Below are 19,999 nucleotides of genomic sequence, written 5' to 3'. Positions count from 1 at the left end.
CCACGTTTGTTTGAGTTTTGTTTTTTAATGTCCACTTTATGCACAGAAAGACTAATCAGGACAGGACCAAGTTTCAAGTGGGATCCGAACTATTATTTGCCTCCATCGGGTATCTGTGCACTTCATTGCGATTACCAAGCAATTTAAATAGGAATAAACACATATTATTTCTCACACCTACATTTATGTACACGTCACCTTTACAACGAACGAAGAAAACAAAAGAACATGAAGGCAATGAATCTTACAAGAGAATCTTTAATCTTGACAGAGAATTGCAAATTCACTCTCTCTCTTTTTTACCTAATATTTCAGGTATAGTGCTAAATGACCATTTTATACTGCAACAGAGTAAGAAAACAACAAAACAAAGCAACACAAGATGGATTACCCCCACACTTAGTTTTCTGGCGTCGTCACTCAACCCTTGTCCTATACCCATACTGGGCCATGAACCCAGTATCTTGGGAAGTGCAGATTAGCACAGGTGAATACAAGTTAAATAAGGTAAAGTTATCCCTTGTCCATGTAGCCACATAGAGTGTGTGGATGTAGGGCTCACCTATAGTTGATGTGATATGATCAGCATCACGTTCTGACAACATCCCCCTACAGCCTCGACACCAATTTATTAGATGCTAGGCCTCCCAATAAATGAACATTTGCGAAAAAAATCACACCTGAGATCATACATCCTGGGAATCGAACCCGCGTGGCAGCCAGACACATTACTGACCGGACTCTCGCAGCTCTTACACGTTATATTGTCTTACATAAGTGCAGGCCCGTAGCCAGGCAGGGGCCAGGAAGGAGGGGCTCAGCTCCCCCCTGGTAGGGCCGCCAGCCCCCTTGACATTAGGTAAAACTATTTTGTATTATAATTTCTTTGAGGTGAAGAGTGAAATATAGACAGCATATATTATTTTGTTCTCAAGTTCGCGAGGGATAAATACACAGAACATGAACAGCAGCTATTAGATTTGTTCATCTTGTTCTTGAGCAGAAATCTAAGTACCGGCAAGTGTTTCTACACTTTAGAAAGTTCCTTCATAGGGGAGCTTATTTATCTGTAACTTCCCTTCCCCTGTTGCAGCCTCTCGTTTGACAAATATCTGTGACTTTAACGCCATCATCCACATTCCTTCCACAGCTGCGTCAAATAACAACAGATCCATAGTTTTTGGAAAGAAGAGGAGTTTCATTGCTTCGGCCGAGGTACGGTAGGCACTATGATTGAAGCGAATATTGTAAATTTCTACTTGTATGATTTAAATACCTGTATCATCAAAAATAGTGGGCCTCCCCGATGGCGCAGCGGTAGATTCGTCGCCTTATAATCAAGGGGTTCCAGGTTCAATACCCGGTGGAGACACATGGCACAGTGGATCGGATACCACTTTAAACTGTAGGTCCAGTCCCGATTAGCCTTACTGTGCATAAAGTGGACTAAAAACACCCAATCAATCAATCAATCAATCATCAAAAATAGTATAATGTATGTATTAAGCGATGGTGAGTAGCAGTCAATTAACACTTCAATAGATGTTTTAGAAGATATAGAAAAAATGTAGTATTTAAATGATATTTCCAAATTTTATGTTTTATAATAACATAATCCCCCCAATTTATCTTTATTTAATACTGTTAAACTTTTGAAAACTGGACTTGATAAGCCGTGAGCCCCCCTGGAGATCAATTCTGGCTACGGGCCTGCATAAGTGCCGCTAAAATCTTTGCTATCTTGTACATTTACTGTTTTACATGAAACGCATAACCTACGTACGCAACTTTGGAAATGTGAACAAGCAGCCAAGATACGCAACTAAATTCGCCATTTTAATGCAAAGCAAGACCGTGCTAATGGAAGCTGCATGTTTGGAGAACCTACCTGACCTTCAACATCCGCTTGACATAGCATGGAGGTCATGAGATCTAACAGCGTGGAGACTAACACCAGCAGTGCGTGGCTCCTGCTGACACTCACGCATATATCCCCCTTCCTCTTTCATCTATTCCTTTCATCAAACGTATTAAACATGTAGTCAGGATGTAGATGAGATGTTTTCCGCCTTCTGCTACAGGTAAAGTTTCGGCATCATTGCATCAAGTGGGAGCGTTGATATCCTTCACATTTCTTGCTTTCTTCTTCCTCTTTATCTCCCTCGTATCATGTGTACTGTTGCTCAGTTTATGCTCAGACTTCAGTGTAAGATGATGTTGGCTTGAGGCAGAACTTCTGGCTCCTTAGCTTCTTTTTGTGCTAACTATGATTGGGTATCTCACACTAAGACCTTTGGTTAACAAGCGACGAAATAGTTAGAGCTGCATTTACAATGTAACCGCGGGCCGGCTGACTAGTACAAATAACCAGAGACACTAGGCTATATTGCACTTTTAAGTGTAGACCCAGCCCGATTAGCCTATCTGAACATTAAGTTGATACATACTTCTGAGAATATGGGTATAATATGAAGTTGATATTCGAGAAATTTCATATTTATAGCTTCAATAGTTTCGGAGACATTGTAGCATTAGAATGCATTGATTGACGATTTTCCGTTATTTGATTCTCATAGAGAAAATGGCCGTCCACACCAAATCAGCAATATTTGATTACAGCTTGTTATTTGGAATCTGTCAGACTTCAAAACGAAATTAGAGAATATCTTATTCCTAATTTGATGCAGGATGTTTTCAGCTAATAATCATCAACGTTTGGTTTCAGAGTCGATCTTCCAATACATGCGAAATAAATCGCATAATGAACAGGATTCTGAATTCATCGTAACATATTGTAACCTAAGCAGTAATGTGTGATGTCACATTCATTCTTGGTATATATTAGAACCTAACGATGAAAGCAACAGTGCATGATTCCTGATTCGTTACTGAAATCTGGTAAGAGCACCAAGTCAGCAATATTTCTTTGCCTATTGACTCCTGGAATCTGTAAAGACTCTGTGACCAGATCCATTACAGCAATCCCTGTCGGGAGCTATGCATCAAATCACCAATATTTGTTTGTGCATTGACTCCTGGAATCTCTGAAGACAGTATAACCAGATCAATTAAAGCAAATCCCTGTCAGAATCTGTGCACCAAATCAGCAATATTTGTTTATCCATTGACTCGTGGAATCTCTAAAGACTGCATGACCAGATCAATTAAAGCGAACCCCTGTCAAGATCTATGTACCAAGTCAGCAATATTTGTTTATTCATTGACTCCTGAAATCATTAAAGACTGTGTGACGAGATCAATTATAGCGATCCATGTCAGGATATATGCATCAAATCAGCAATATTTGTTTGCCCATTGACTCTCGGAACCTTTAAAAGACTCTGCGACCAGATCAGTTATGTTTGATTCCTGCTTCTTTGAACGTGCCACAGCTGAACAACTTGTCCTGCCGTTTTGCCGAAGGCGATGGCTGATAGGCACTGAAGAGATAATCTATCTCCGACATCTCCTCCTGCATTGAGCTTTTAATTAGGCTATCAAAACGACAACCGATAACCACGGAGACAAAGCACTTCGAGAAGAGCGAGGAAAACGGTCGGATTAATCGTTTCACGAGTCTACAATGACGGGTCACGAACGCAAGAAAAGTGAAGGGCGGAATGACAAGCAACACAATGAAATGAAAAGTTAAATGATATAACGATCTTTCATATCAGGCGCAGGTATTCAGATGGGAGCGATGAGCAAGATCAGATTAAGGTAGTAATGGGAGCAATAGCAGAGAAAGCAAGCTCTTACATGAACTGATCTTGATGAAGAAAGCAGGAACGCTACGTAAACACACGCACACGTGTACGCCTTTGTATAAGCACCATAAACCTTGAAAATATCTTATCAGGTGCGTGATTTGGAAAGAATGAAAAGGAAAACATTATACGGTCGTTGCAAGTGGCGTACACACGAATTTCGTTTGAGGGTGGTCCTATATTTTATCATCTTTTCCAGCGTTTTCTTGAATGAAACCTAAACCAAATAGAGGTTATGACCCCACCCAAGTCTCTTGACCCGTCACTGATACTAACCAAGGTAGTTAATCTTGCAACAATGTAAAATTGAAATATAATTTCATTTTTCGGGATAAAATTTTTAAACTACAAAACTATATCTTTGATGTTTTGACGCAGATTTGCTGTGAAATTCACGAGACTCTCCATTGTATACTGTATATGGGGTCCATAGGCCATTGAGCTGTGCAACAGCGTAGACTACAGAGGTACTAGATAATGGAAGTGAACTTAAACATCTCAGCGAAAACTAGTTTACAAACGCTTTCAACAAACGTACGTACCTTAATATTAGAAATAACTTTAGAGGGAAACTTATCTTCATTAAAATACACTACCCTCCTTGTGAAACTGCATCTTATGATTTCTCAGCGTAGCGTTGCAATTGGTTTTCCAGAATTTTAAATGTTAATGTGGAAAATGCATTTCGGTTATTCATTTTGGTGAATTGTTTGATGCATTTATTTTAATGAAATAAAAAAATATGAAATGTTTGTGTCAGTTGACACACTTTGAGTTCTGTATGTGGTAATTATAGTTTTCAAATGGTGGTTTTATAAGTATTGATAGAAATATTACTCCACGTTAGAGTCGCAGCTAACTCCTTCACTTGTGACGATTTGGTGGTGGTAGACGTACAATCAGTGGATAAGACAATACCCTTTTAAGAGTTACGCACTGGTTTGTCATCGGATGAACTTTTGAGGGAAACGTCTTATATGGAGAATAGTACGTGTGAAAGAAAAATCATGTCTAAATCAAAAGGCAAGTTATAGACTTTATTTACTCCGCAAACTTAGCATGAAATAATCTTGAACCAGTATCAAATTATAAAGTTAATACTTTAATAGCATCTAATGACGTTCCTCATGTATGTGCAAAATTAAACTTTATGTGCGGTTTGTAAATTAGATCACAATTTTAATAAACAGTTTTTCTTATGAATTATTGAAGAGGTGCCTTTTAAGTGTGAATGAACTGCTGTAAGTTAGATACTCAAAGCTTCATGTCTTGTAGTGGAGTCGCCTGGCGAGTGCACGGAAAGGTAATTTATCGGTGTTTCTTTTCTTTTCAAATTGCCAAATTAACGATTGTAATCAAGGCAGTATCGTGCGGTGATGGGAGTGTGACAATGGCCGTAACTAGGGACAAAACAAGTTGGTGGCATTTTGCGATGCATGTTAACATTGTCCTTCGCTTAGAACCCCTTCCACGCAAGTTTACCGTTGGGAAGGTGATCCGAAGTGCTGGAGGTGACGTCACGAAAATAAATAATACATTATCACGGTTCGGCAATTAGAATATTTTAACAGTTTCTGTACGACACATTGACAATACGTTACAGTAAAAGAGGTAAGGGCAGAAGTAGGTACATACGTAGATCGTGATAATCACAACATGATAGATAAACACTTGATTTGACTTAATATCCACGAAGTATATATACTTCGATGAAACAATCGCGACAATTGCGAAATGGGATCCTAAATTAGAAATGTCAACACGATCCCGAATTATCATGACGGTTTCGTTTTATACTGAATTTTTGTATGCTCAAGGATTTATTTATTTATTTATTACATTTTGCATCTACGAAACTGTTGATCAGCTGGACTTGCTCCTTGCTTATAAAACAGAAATATCAAACATTTTTATAATTCTCTAGCTTGCGTATGCAAACGGTTTGATTACCAGCGTCTAATGTAATGTAGACCCTGAAATATTTTAACATACAATTTGATGGCAACGGATAGGCGCCTTGGAATGTCAGAAAAAACATTAAAACATGGGCAATGCTGCAGTGTGAGGATATAATTTCAGAGAAAATATACGGGGAAATACAATGAATTACTAAAGTAATAAATGTAAATTAATATTGAAGATATGCATATTTATATTTTTCCATAGTAGGGTGGCTACAAACAAGCAGAAATGAAATTCCCTGACTTTTTCAGGTTTTCCAGGACAAAATTTACATTTTTCCCTGACAATTACAAACTAAACTAAATCGATGTTTTTGCAAATGGAAATAATAAGCTCATACAGATCCACGTATGGTTTTGTTAAGTACCAATATTATCTTCTATGAAATTGACTTAATTTCTCTATTCTCTATGATTTGAATTCAAACTGCAAAATAGTGAATTTGGAAATTTATTACAATTCACAAGCTAGGGAAGGATTATGGAATTTTGTCATACGCAGTAAGTTTAAAATAAAATACTTGATTATTTTTAAAGTTACGACTAAATGAGATAAGAGTGAAGAGTGATTGATTAAGAAATACAATTTGTAATTTATCAGTCTCCTTATACATTCTCGGTATCATATGTTGATATTTCCACTGAGGTTTGGAACCCTCTGCTTCTATAGAACCATGAGTGCGGACTCATTTTTTAATGCATAAAGCTACTTCTCTCTTCTCTGTAAAGCAAACAACTTAACTCTGGCATATAAGTGTAACAATTGAATCGAACAAAATAAATTGTCCTATTTCCTTACATTATCAATGGGATTTCTGCTTCAGTACAGTATATCCAAGTGAAGTACTGTGAAACTGACAACATGCAGTTATACCATTAATGCTGACGAAAAGGGTATGTAGGTATTAGAAATTTAATGTAAGGAATTTATAGATTTGCATTGTATAGGTACCTGATTTAGCTAACCACACATTAAAACAGGAACACTCTAATAATAAAAGCTTCTGGAAGTTCATATATGAGGGGCATCCTGAAAAAAGCTCCAATGGTGCCTATACGCAGTACTAGTGGTCAGAGATAGACACACACACATGCCGGCAGGAAGAAGTGGCATGTAGATGTAATCTGGAACAGTTGCAATGCAGCCGTTTTAGGACAATTCTAGGTTAAAGATTGCAGCTCTCATACAGTATCCCACCGACTGCGATGTAGCCTACATTGCACGCTCAGAATTTGGCACAGAGCCACCAGCAATCGTGTGAGGTGTGCAGACTGGACGTCGTGAATGATAGTATGGTCAGACGATGGTGCAGACAATTCACGGAAGGCCAATCGAATGTGCACAACCCCATACAGCTGTGTACACACTGGCCCTTTGCATCACTCCAGGTGAGAGATCTTGGACCACTCCCTGTACAGCCCTGGCCTTGAATGTACAGACTTTCATTTCTTTGTTTAAATGAAGAGGTTTCTGGCAGGGCAAGGATTTGACAGCTACACTGCGGTAGAGATAGTTCCAGTCCTTGCTGCCAGACCCATATACCATGGTCATACAAAATTTAGTGCCATGCTACGACAAATGCCAGAACAACGGTAGTGATCATGCTGAAAATTAGGTTAGGACTCACTGTTACTAATGCAATAAATTACAACTGATATTCATGCTTTATTTATGCCTAATCGGTAGGGACCTTCATATTTTGTTATTTTTTTTTTCAAATTGGTCTATTTTCTTATTTTTTTATTTTTTACTATACGGTGTTATTATTCCCAAAATTCACATTTTCATTTTAGCGCATTTTCTGGAAAATATCTGGTGTATTATACCTTCATTGTGTTTTTAACTACTGTTTCAAATTGTAAGTCACATGGCTTACGCCTCTTCGTGAGAGTTTGATATCTTGAAAGTTATTTTCCATACCCCTTTTTTAATTTTAAGGTAAGGATTTTAGATAATGGAAATTTCCCCGTACATACTGAAGGGTGCATAATGACCATAAATGGCGACATACCCACACGGCTGAAGGTGGGGGGTGATGTGATCAGCACCACGCTCCTGGCTACCTTTATCCCTCAAAGTTTCCTCAAGGTACCAGCTTCATATGATGTTGGGTGGGTGCCGGAGCAGTTTGAATAGGTGGAAAACATCCCGGTTCTCACCCGTAGGGGACCGACTCCGGGTCTCTCATATAGTAGTCAGACGCCCAAACAACTGGGCTCCATTATTACTCGCCCGACAAATGCCGATGGTGCGCACTTAGCTTGGTTATTCAACACATATCTCGTGCGACAAATACGAAGATGTGGCTCCCGTGTGACGGTAGATAAGCACTCGATCTCCTGTTAGAACCCTGCCACTTTGCTCTGTGATGCAAATGGTTTTGATAGAAGTTGAAAAAATCGTGAGAAATACATGATTAATGTGGCTGTCGGAATTACTCCAGTACGTATAACTCTATAGTTTACTCTTGAGTAAAATGTTGGAAAACTTACATGTTCTATGTACACAAACATGGCCGAGAAAAGACAAGAATGTTGGATTTCATGGAAATTTTCGTTGTTTACGAACATTTCTTTTAAAAAAGCTGCTAAAAACGCCAACAATTCGCATTTTATGCCAAATTCGCATTATTTCGATATTTCGAATGAGCGAAAAATGTGTTCAGACATCACTGCACATTCCTAAACATCCATGCCAAATTTCCGAACAGAGTTTCACATTTTGGATTATTATTCAACTTGTATGGCACTTAAGAACATGAAACATGTTTCATTCTCTTGAGAAATGTCCATTCTTTGAAAAGGATACTAAAGTTCGCGCCTTCTTCCCAAATAGCGGGAGAAGAGGGGCAAACTACAGATTTTTATGGTTTTTTCATTGAAATTCGGGGGTCGCGCCCACCAAACCCCCCTTCCTCAGTTCGGCGTTCTGATTAATACACGGATGCATGCTCTGATGTTTTAAATGCAAAAAAAAACTTATCCGAAGTAGATTGCTTCCATAGTGCCCGAGTTATAACAATTTTCCTCCAAAAATGCAAATTACTATTTTTCGTAAAAAAAATAATCACATTTTGGCTCATTATTCAACTTGTATGGCACCCAAGAACATGAAATATGTTTCATTCTCTTGAGAAATGTCCATTATTTGAAAAGAATACTAAACTTTGCGCCTTCTCCCTAAAATAGAAGGAGAAGAGGGGGGCAAACTCCAGATTTTTATGTTTTTTCAATTGAAATTCGGGGGACGTGCCCCCACCCTCAAGCCCCCTTCCTCGGTCCGGTGTTCTGAATTGTATACGGTTGTATGCTCTGATGTTTTAGCTGCAAAACAAAAGTTATCCGAAGTAGATTGGTCCCATAGTGCCCGAGTTATAACAATTTTCCTCCAAAGAGTGTCCGAATTTAAAATTCCCGCCGAAAAGCCCAAGCGAGAGAAATTTCTCTCTCTCTCTCTCTCTCTCTCTTCTCTCCTCCTGCCATTCTGGCGCCGTGGTTGTGTTGCGCATAAAAGGGGCCTAAAAGTTGAGGCCGAAACTTACGAACGAGATTTCCTGTTCCCGTGCAGAGTTCCATAATGATATCTTTAAATAAATAAACAACAAAAAGGTCAATGAAGATGAAATTCCCTGACATTTCCCTGACTTTTTTTGACACCTCAAATTCCCTGACGTTTCCCGGTTTTCCAGGTTTTCCAGGTCTGTCGCCACCCTGCATAGTAATTTATGTTTGGACAAGGAAATAATATTGGACCACACTACTGGTAAGAAACAGTTGAATATCAACTGTCACCATAATATAACAAATTTTAAGAAGTGCGGGCAATCATTCCTGTCTTGAACGCAACCTATCAACCAGATGTGTTGAATCTTTAATACTACTTATTATTTTATTAGTGAATCATAACATTCATATGAGTTAAGAGAATTCTATTTTCAGTAATTGCAACCGATCTCCGCCAGGAGTATAAAACAATCTCCATTGTAAGCCATATTAAAAACACAAATTAAATTAACCTCCAAAAAATACCTGCCTATGGATGTAGGTTGTTAGAATTGACCTCTAGAGGGGAGGTATCTCGCAGACTATCGGGAGAGTGGTGGACTTCTTAAAAACACAGCAATTTTCTGAAATTTCACAGAAGAAGATAAATATAATTGCATTGTGCTTTGTGTGTTTATAAATAGACACACACGCCATGAATATTGTTATTAGTTGCCCAACAATACTCAAATAGTTCTAGTACCTGATGTACCAAATAGATCACAGGAGCTGAACGTGGGTTGTTCTTCCTCGTTACTGTTAAAACTTAGTGACATCTCCCTTCTGTTGACGACTACATGGACAAAAATTATCTCCGGAATACATACGAGTATATTCCTCCGGGGATGTTGACTTCATTTACGAATTCCTTAGTAACATCTGGGCTCTGATAGTACTACGCATATTACTATGAATGTTGTTTCTTTTACATGTCATTTTCCAGGGACATGTATGTGGTAGGTTAGGAGACGGTGAGGAGTTATACGTATATGCAAATCGAAGATGGTGGGAATTAGTAAAGCAATATGAGTTAGTATGTGAACAGTGGCGTAAAATATCTAGGGACTGAAAGGATTCAGTTTTAGAAGAGAAAACAGAAGATTAATAATAAGATAGCACGAAAGGAAAACAATTACTTGATTGGTCTCCTTTGCATTGATTTAACTTTTCTAGAGCCATTCGAAATAAAGGGAGCAGAAGCGCGACATGGCGGTTACTTGAGGAGTGCCGTGACAAATATGTGTAAAATTTGGGAACAGAAACTAGTGTGTCGAATTACTCTTGCAACAGTTGAGCAGTTTAGCGAGGAGGACCCATTGTTGTCAGGGGAAAAGTGTTGGAGAGAAGATCTTCTTCAAAAGGTTGCGTCATAGTTCAGTTCTTTCTTTCACATCCGTAGAGGGACTATTGTGGGGGTGAATATCAGAGTTCGAAACTAGACTTCCATATTTACGCGTCATTTCGCGACTAATGCATAACATTTTCGGCGTCAAAGCTGACACAACTTAGTTGCCAAAATGTGTTTCAATAGCATAAAGACAAATGCCTACATTGCTACTATTTCCTTTTACAACTACATACTAAAGAACTGAAATATTCTATTCAATTAATTACAGATTCCAACCTTTTGTTTAGTGTAACGTTTCAAAAACCTATCTACTGGTGCTACATTCGAGGTCTTGTATTCGAAACTAGGCTAAGGCATTCATTCATCAAGTATTAATTTACACTATTGGAAACAAAGTAAATGTAAATTAAATTATCCATTGCTGATAACCTTATAATCCGAAATAGTCCATGCTCCTGGAATAGAAGAGACTTCTACCCGGTGGAGACACATTGTGGTTTGGATCCCACTTTAAACTGTAGGTCCAGTCCCGATTAGCCTGTACTTCTCCCATTGTGTCGATCCATGTAATTGGTACTCTATCGTTAGATCGTGATTCTTCTACCTCTCCAAGGAGAATTAATTTCTCAAGGCTAGGTTCATCACGACGTACCATATCCAAAAGGAAGTTGTCAAATGCTGTGACAGCATGGTCTGCCGATAGCCTGTCGTGAGTATCCCGTTCATTTACTCTCGACACATTAGTTCTTTTAACTATTTCAAAGGATGTGCAACATTCGCCTCCTGCACTACATTTCGAAGGTTCAAAATCTATTTTTGTATAATTACGAACACTTCGAACACTGGCGAACCTGCATGAAGAAACGCTCATATCAGTAGCTGAAGTAATATACGTATACGGGGTGGGATAAAAGTAGCTTTTTCCAAAAATTAGTTCTCAGTTTTCATATTTGCTCATGAATAAACACATATAGACGTCGTAACTTGAACAAACAAGTGCCCCGCGTGTAAGTAATGAAACTTGGCAACTCTGTGGTTCGTATATCGTGTTTAATTTGTTTTCCGATGTTGGATTGTCACTGTTTATTGTGGCTTGAGTTGTGTCTGTAATAACTGCTCGTGTTTCTTGCAATGAATCGCAAATTAACCAAAGATCAACATGTTTTTGTGCTACAATGTTCGTGGAAACACAATAAAAACACAGTGCTGGTGATAGCGGACTTTGAGCATAGATTTCCTGGTGTTCAACCGCTTTTGGAGAAAGCAACTTTTATCGCACACTGTATATAAATCTATATATGGAGGTTTCGGTACTTACCTCACTCCTCCTACTCTCCCAGCGCCGTGCTTCTGTTTGTGGCTTCTTTCTCTCCTCCACAAACCGTCTCTCAGGACGCGGCGGAGGACTGTCGATTTCATCCCTAGGCGGCGTGACCCGGCGGTCGCTCCTCACGGGCGGGGGTGGGAAGACTTCGACTTCTTCTACATAATTGTAACCGTCCAGACTCCCCCCGTCGCTGAAGCCGTTGCTGTTGGAGTACGCCGCGTGGTGATTGTTGTTGTAGGTGTTGGCATTGTTGCTGTACATAACGGAAGACCCAACGTTGGACAGCTTCTTGAAGCTCCTGGACAACCCCACGTCCACCTCCGACTCCGAATCGTCGTCGGCGTAGTCGTAGTATCTGTTGTGGTAGTTGTTGTTGTGCTGCTGCTGCTGCTGCTGGTAAACGTGCTGTTGCTGTTGGTACGGCTGATACGCGTGCTGCTGCTGCTGCTGTTGGTGGTAGTTCACCCTGTTGTTGTAGTTGGCATCCGTGCGGTAATGTCCGTTGGGAGGCATCGTGCGAGAAACCTGGTGGTTCCTGGTTATTGTTCTCCCGTACACTGGCGGTTCGTACTCCTCCTTTTGGTTCATCTGCTGCTGGCTCCTGGTGCGCCTGATGGTGTTCTTCTGGATGGTGTTGGACCTGTCCAGGCTGGTTCCTCTGGGAGCCGCTCTCCTGGACGCGTTCATGCTGTTGTTCAGGGACCCTCCTCCCCAACCGTTCCTGGATCGACCCTTGTTGGTCTCTATCGGTTCCAGAGGGTAGCTGCGGTCCCAGCCCGTGGAGCTGTTCTTGCTGCTTCGCATGGTCTTCGTCGGGGACTGGTTGGATCGGCGTTCCTCGAACATCTGTCTAACTCTGCCGCCACCGGAAGACACTGAGGACATCGAGGAAACCGAACTGACGGAGCCTGCGCTCCCTCGGCCCACCCTCTGGATTGTCTTCTGCTGCTGGTTCTCGTACATCTGAAGCAGTTTCTGCTCTTTCTCCTGCAGTTGTTTCTGCTGAAAGCGAGCCTATAACGAAACCGAAAAAGAGTGCATTGTAATAACAGTATCTGGAGAAAAAAAATGATGATTTTGTATCACTGAAGTTTAGGACTCATTGTAATTACAAGCAGCAGACATTTCACACGATTAACTTCTGAAAACGCTCGTTTAAATAGTATTCTTCAAGTAATTGATTGATTTGGATTATTTTATTTCGCTTTTCTCCCACTTTCGGCTAATCGCGAAGATGAAGATGATATGATGAAATCGATGAAGGGACACTCACAAAGAACACCTATGCTCAGGCCGGAATACGAACCTGGGACCTTTGGTATCGTAGCGCGATGTGAAAACAACTCCACTACGGAGGTATCGTAAAGCATGCCCACCATTTAGACTCAAGTGTTCCCCTGTTTATACTCAGTCCTTCACCTTTCTTGCGTCGCTTTGTAAGGTTCGTCCTTTCTCTTTTCTCGTTTTCTTGGGTGAGCGTGTGAAACTATTAACTCCAGAAACTTACCGGAAAACACTTGATGTCAACAAGATGAAAAATCCATTTTTGTTGATTGATTGATTGATTTTGTGTTTGAGTCTACTTTATGCACAGTAAGGCTAATCGGAACTGGACCTACAGTTTAAAGTGGGATCCGAACCACTATGTGCCTCCACCGGGTATTAAATCCGGAACCCCTTGATTACAAGGCAACGACGCTACCACTGCGCCAACGGGGAGGTCAATCCATTTTTGTTGTAAGTACAATCAATCATATTTCATATTCGCCAACTTTTACGTTTTTGAACATTTTTTTACAAAATTACCTGATTTTTTTTTTAGCACAGATTAATTTATCTGAATTTTCCAGGTCTTTCAGGAATATTTTGACAATATTTTACACACAATACTTAGCCATTTGACTGATGAGAACAGCAGTGGGAAAGACATCAAGATATAGGCCCACAATTAAAGTTATTTAAAAATTGTTGCATATATCATCCTCCTTAAATGTGCTTCAGGTAAAGAAATTTCTATTCGTGCCGCTTGTCACTTTGGTCTGAAATCTTTCTTTAATCGCCTAGTAGCAGAGTGCCACCGAAGGTTCCAGGTCCGGGATCCGGCCTTGCTAGGGGTGTTTCATCATCACTTTCATATATCATCATTTATCCTTAAAGTTGTGATTAGCCAAAAGTAGAAAAAAGTAACGTACAATAAACAGAATACAAAATATACACGGAACTCTTAGTGTAACTCTAGAAATATGCTTAGTAAATTAAACCGTTTCACCAAATGTAACGCCCCAGGTCCTTTTGTGCGTCAACTTTTCGAATACAACTATTTTCGATTAATTTTTTTGTGTATAGTGTGCGTATGTTGCTAATGTATTGGTCTGCTTCAACACTTTACAAAATGTGTAGTTTAATAGCTTCTTACCATTTTTATTATCTTTATCAATTTCCTTTCCTTTTTCCGCATAATTTATGTTACTTACTAAGGCATTTTTAGAAGTGAATTATCACTGGGATAATTGCCTGCAGAAACGGCACATGAAGATTAGTTTGAGGAACCTGCAATGTAGAACAGAGCCGGCTTGGAAATGAAACGTTACTCGAACCCCCGCTTCCACTTCCCTTCCGCCACCGGAAGCAGATGCAAATGAGAGTGAAAAGAAATAGAGCCTCGCATGTCCGGAGAAACTCCCAACGCAGGACCTTGTTGAGGAGTTACTCAGCCGCACGAGAAAGAGAGGGTGGTGGTAGTTGGAACGAGGAGAGGGTGGCTTATCTGACCCCCTTATCTCTAGAGGCCTAGGATCGTGCAGAAGACGTTCAAGGGGCGTTTCTGCAGCTAGCAGCTTGAATTAGTGATGGACGCTGCATTTGGTTCAGGTGTGATGTAAGGAGGTCAAGTCGCTCCACGACAGCTGAAGGGTGGGCTGGGAAAACAAATATTCCCCAACGAGGAGGTGATAATTCATCCGCCCATGCGTCGTGAAATAATCTTATCTAACTCGGATAACAAGTCTTGTGCAGCTGCACCAGGCTGAAGCTTCAACGAGTATTGATCGCCGCAATGTTTTTACATAAGGTCACAAGTTGTACCACATTCGAACCTTATCTCGTTTGTAGATGTGCTTTCATTAATTTTCAACACATTCTCTGTGTTCCAATACAACTAGTATATCAACCATCTACATGTATGTAACAATTAGATCATCATTCTATTCACTGGTTTGCTCCAAATGTCCACCTGTGCCTTTCTGTGGCTAGTATTCTTACTTCTTCCTCACATCTTCAATTACTTCTTTCTATGATCCTCAGTGCCTAAGAGTGTGATCTATCCTCCTCGCTCTATATAGTTCCTCCGATAGGAATTACTAAAACTAAATTCTGTGCCATAACTCAACTGCCCGTTGAGTGTCAAGGCCAGCCAGCGCCTTTTCAGTGATATCCATAGCTGTTATCTGTTTCTTTCCAAGTAGATCCCAAGTTGTCCTGGAACCTTACGCACCAAAAGTGAGAGCACCACTTTCAGTACTATTTGCAGCTGCGTATTATGTCAGCTTTGCCGGCTTCTATGCTACTGTGGTTCTCGTAATGTGCTACGAAGCTTGGGTTCTTGAGGTCAAATGTCTCCTTGTGGGTATCCCATCACTCATTTCTTGCCTCCACTCCAAACCTCAGCCATGCTACTAACCCTTCTCTCACAGTTCTGTGGATGGATCTTTATAAATCCAGACAAAACGAGAATGAGACAGGTTTTCTAAGTCCAGTGCCTTAGTCTCGTCTCGAATTCCATTCCTGAATGGTCCATATTCGTTCCTGTAAAAAATAAATACATTTTAAAAGAAAACGCTTCCGAGGAGGTGGTTCTATTGTTGCTCCTGCAGTTTCCCAAAACAAACGACAGGAGCTAAAATGGAGCTTTACACAGAGTCTTCCTAGGTCCACAGTCCACTAATCGTTTTAATTATTCAAGTGCTTCATAAGCTATGACTCGTACTAATGGCCACACACCTCAGCAATAATCTTTATTTTTGTTCCTTGATGTCTGTTAGAGAATTTCGTTAGGGTGTGCTCTAACATTTTCAGGAAGTATTTTGCTTCGGTAGTTATGGCTTCTACTTTAGCTCAATACCTTCCTTCCTTACTTTTTTCTTCTGTTCCACTCGTTCCCTTTCCATTGATTCTCTTTGTTTCTTAATTCCTCTCTTTCTCTATCTCGTTCTTTGCATTTCTTTTCATTTCTTACTTTGCTTTCTTCTTTCCTCTCCTTCTCTATCTCCTTCTTTGTATTTCTCTTTTTTCTTTCCTTCTGTGTTTGCCCATTTCTTTCTTTTTCCTCTATTTCTCTATCTCGTTCTTTGTATTTCTTTTCATTACTTCCTCTGCTTCCGTCTCTCTTTCTTCCTTCCTCTCTTTCTCTATCTCGTTATTTGTGTCTCTCTTTTTTCTTCCGCTGTCTCGTACCTTGTATTTCTATTTCTTTCTTCATCTGGTTCCTTCTCTTTCTATCACTTTCTTTTAATTTTCAGTCTCTCATTCTTTCCATATTTCTCTACAAATAATTCTAAAAAAAATCTCATGTAGAATATTTGAGTTGCAGAAGGGTGGGCTAAAGCCACTTCACGGGCTACAGTTTACACTCGCCTGCAAGATGGAAACGCCCATGACCTCATCCCCCTTCAGCCGCTAGCCTTACGACACACACAGACAAACAATGGAATATATAAGTACACGTGTGGATCAATACCTTCAACAACCTGACAAGCTCTTCAAATGACTTGTCAGTTTCCCATCAATTCATATGCTATTGCTTCAGATCAAAGTAAAATATACTAGAAGACAAAGGAAGGGAACCGTGTACACAGTATTTATTCATCCGCTTATTGCGACAGAAACGTCACTTGTTTTGTTTCTTCAAGTCCAGAGGGCGGTCGTTTCTCTATTGAACCCAAAGCGGAAAGTTCGAATCGATAACTTATTACAGTAAGCAGGAATGCACGGGGGAAGAGGTGGGTGTAGCAAGTAAACATCGATTCAGTGCCCTCATTTTCGGTGCCCCTAAGTTTACGCGGACGAGCACCTCCGTTTCCTAGGTGATTTGGAGCACAGACCTAGTTGCAAGTATAAACAGACGCTGGCAACCTGCTTTTCTGGTTACGCTTAAAGATAAGCTGTTCTCCGCTGGGTAGAAGTTCCATTTTTAGCTCCTGTCGTTTGCTTTGGGAACTGCGGGAATAGGAAAAGAACTACTTCCTCACTATTTCCTTTCTCCCCTCTTTTATTTACAGGAATCAATATGGAACGTTTAGAGATGGAACGGTGAGAAGACCGAGACGAAACTTGGCAGTGCCTTGGTATCGCCTCGAGATGTACGTAAATGCATGTCTCGTTCTTGTCTCGGTTTATGGATAAGTCACGGTCTTGTCTCGTGATGTTACCGCACGAGCTTTCACAGTGTGTAGAAGTCATTAGGTAAAACAACTTTTTCGTTTCGCCGCTACGAGACCTCGAGAAACTGGAATTTTATCCTGAATATATATGTAACCATGCACCACAAGCAAATAATTGCCAACATCGTTTGACTTTGTACGTACTTAAACCGTGGCGCAACAGCCCCTGAGGGCCAGGGTTTACTTACCGACTGCCGGTCTTGCTCCCACCTGTCACCTCTGGGAGATCATCCAACCAGTTACGGGTTGACGTGTGGTCAGCACGACGAACCTCCAGTTGTTTTGTTGGTTCCCGTGACCGGGTTACGCTACTCATTCGTAGCTCCAAATTTCCTCACGATGGTGAGTGCCCATCGGTCTCATACACAGGCGAAATCTCAAGAGAGAAGTTTACACTTTCCCCTCGATACTCGCACCTGCGCGCGTCCCGTAGCCGGAGCCCAAAGCATGACACCACCGCACGGGCACGGTGCGAGGCTTTGTGCTTACTGTACGGTACACAAAATATAGATATGGATATGCACTTGGTTTGTTTGAAGGAGTCACATTGTAATGCAAATTTGGTTTAGGATTTTTTTTAAAATATCACACCATAGTGTCCAAGGAGAACGAGATCTTGGACACCAAGTCTCGGTTTCGTCTCGATTTAACGGAGGTTTGCTTCGATCTCGGTCTTACAAGTCTAAAGGGATATAATGTCGTTATCGGGGTGTAAGGGGTGCTCCTTCCACGTAGTGCACCCAATAGTCAACCTCACTTCCACGTAGTACACGCTGGACTGCAGACTAACGAGGCTCTGGCGACTGGCCCCATGGCCAGTATAATTTTGTTCGTGTTGTCCTGTGTTTTGTCCTTATTTGTGCTGAGTGCTCCTTTACAGCCTCAGCTTTTAACGAAAGTCAGAACATTTTAATATTTTATGATTTTAGTTATACAACGTTAGAGTTGTTCTGTGTAACAATAAGGGGCTGGACCCCGTATAATGTGACGGATGCAAAATAGCCTTAGTGCTGACGCACCCAAAATTTTAAATTCAAATCAAATTCAAATAATGTCGTTATCCATCGATTTTCAAAAGTTCGTCTCAGTTTCGATATCATCTTTAGAGCATTGTTTCTAAAGTGAACGGGGTCGCTTATTTGCAATAATAAAGTGAAATTGAATAAAGCACTCATAAACAATCAAGACTTAACACTGTTAATTGTAGATTTATTATCAATCTTAATGTCAAGCTGTCAGCCCAACGAGCTCGGCCACAGCCCCAGGACAAGTTTGTGTAAGTCCACCACTAAACCCAGGGGTAGAAATAACTTCAAATAATTCAGGCGTTTTTATCAGGAGCCAGCCTCCTCCACCCTTTTTTTTTTTTTTTTGCAAATACGGTCTAAGAAAGACATGAATGCAACTAACATAAAGCTACACATTTTCAAACATGATCTTAAAAACTTTAATTAATTAATTAAAACAAGGTTGGATTAAAAGTAATTAATTATTTCACCGGAGGGACATTCCTAAAGAAGACTCAACTGGTAATAGCATGAATAACTGTGCAATACATTCTAATATGTGTGCATTGCCGACTCTACCATATCGTCGCACATTTTAAAATTCGGCTAGCAACACTGCAAATATTTATAATAGTATTTTTATTATTCTGATTTAATGATACACGTGATACAGAAAAAAACACAAACAATGAAACTGTTATTTTTTAAAAAGTGAATGGAAATTTGCATAAGCGAACTGGGCGCCTTCTACATTTCTACCCTTGACTGATCCAATTGTTACGATAATACTGTCGATGTAGACTCGCAAAGAGTTGATTGACAATGCTGTTATTGGCTTCAGTAGTAGTAATGTATTACACACAGCATTAATAATATAGAATGACTGAAACACACTGTTATAGTCCACGCGTTTACTTCGTTAACGTCGAAGAACTGAAGAACGCCGTCGCCACGAACGTGGGTGGAGATAAATAGCGGGCAAGTTGTTTTCGTCCAATCACACTCAACCTTCAGCCAATGGGCGCAGCTGCCACTCTGCTCGTCTACTCCACGTGGAGTCTCAGTCACATGACTGCGGATACGCTGTTGCCGTACTTTGCAACTTCACTGTGGAGACCGTGGGAAGGTGCTTGTGCGCGGAGGAACAAGGTGGCGTAGAGTAGATGTGGAGAGTAGATGTGTCGCAACACTGTGCGTTGAATGTGATTTTTGCAGCTGGTGGGCGCGCTCCGCGGACTTCAAAGCCAGCCGGTCGTTAACGTAGCTAGCGCGTCGACTATACAAGTCAACCATAAAATTTACAATATGCAACAGTTAAAATTTAACATTCTACCTGTTAATTTACAAAAAACGCGACATAATTGTTTCTGAATTTAAATTTGAAAATTTTGTCATGCCCCAAGACAGAATGTAATTATAAATTACACTTTCGTGCACTATAAATATATCTTTTAAACTGAATCATTACAATTACGTAGATTGGGATAACCAAATAATAGCCGTTAATACCTTCATAACGGCCGTGCTAACTTTTTTCCGGTAGTCAGATGGCAGTTGAAATTGACGGTCTTAGTCCCTAATAGCTACAGTCAACACCTTTTTACAGTG

General features: G+C 40.3%; 1 protein-coding gene across 3 annotated transcripts in view; it reads right to left on the bottom strand.

The window, feature by feature from the left end:
- Window positions 1–19,999, bottom strand: part of LOC145985185 (uncharacterized) — a 179,203-nt gene that overhangs the window by 60,549 nt on the left and 98,655 nt on the right. For all 3 annotated transcript variants that reach the window (XM_083118898.1, XM_083118896.1, XM_083118897.1), the window contains one exon: window positions 11,938–12,960. In XM_083118898.1, the coding sequence (XP_082975024.1) occupies window positions 11,938–12,960 (1,023 nt within the window). The remainder of the gene's footprint in view (window positions 1–11,937; window positions 12,961–19,999) is intronic.

The sequence above is a fragment of the Lepisma saccharinum genome, chromosome 3 (genome assembly GCF_977018435.1).
Source record: "Lepisma saccharinum chromosome 3, izLepSacc3.1, whole genome shotgun sequence".
Lineage (NCBI taxonomy): Eukaryota > Metazoa > Arthropoda > Insecta > Zygentoma > Lepismatidae > Lepisma > Lepisma saccharinum.
The sequence above is the reverse complement of the archived record's forward strand: the minus strand, read 5'-3'. Positions and strand labels throughout refer to the sequence as shown.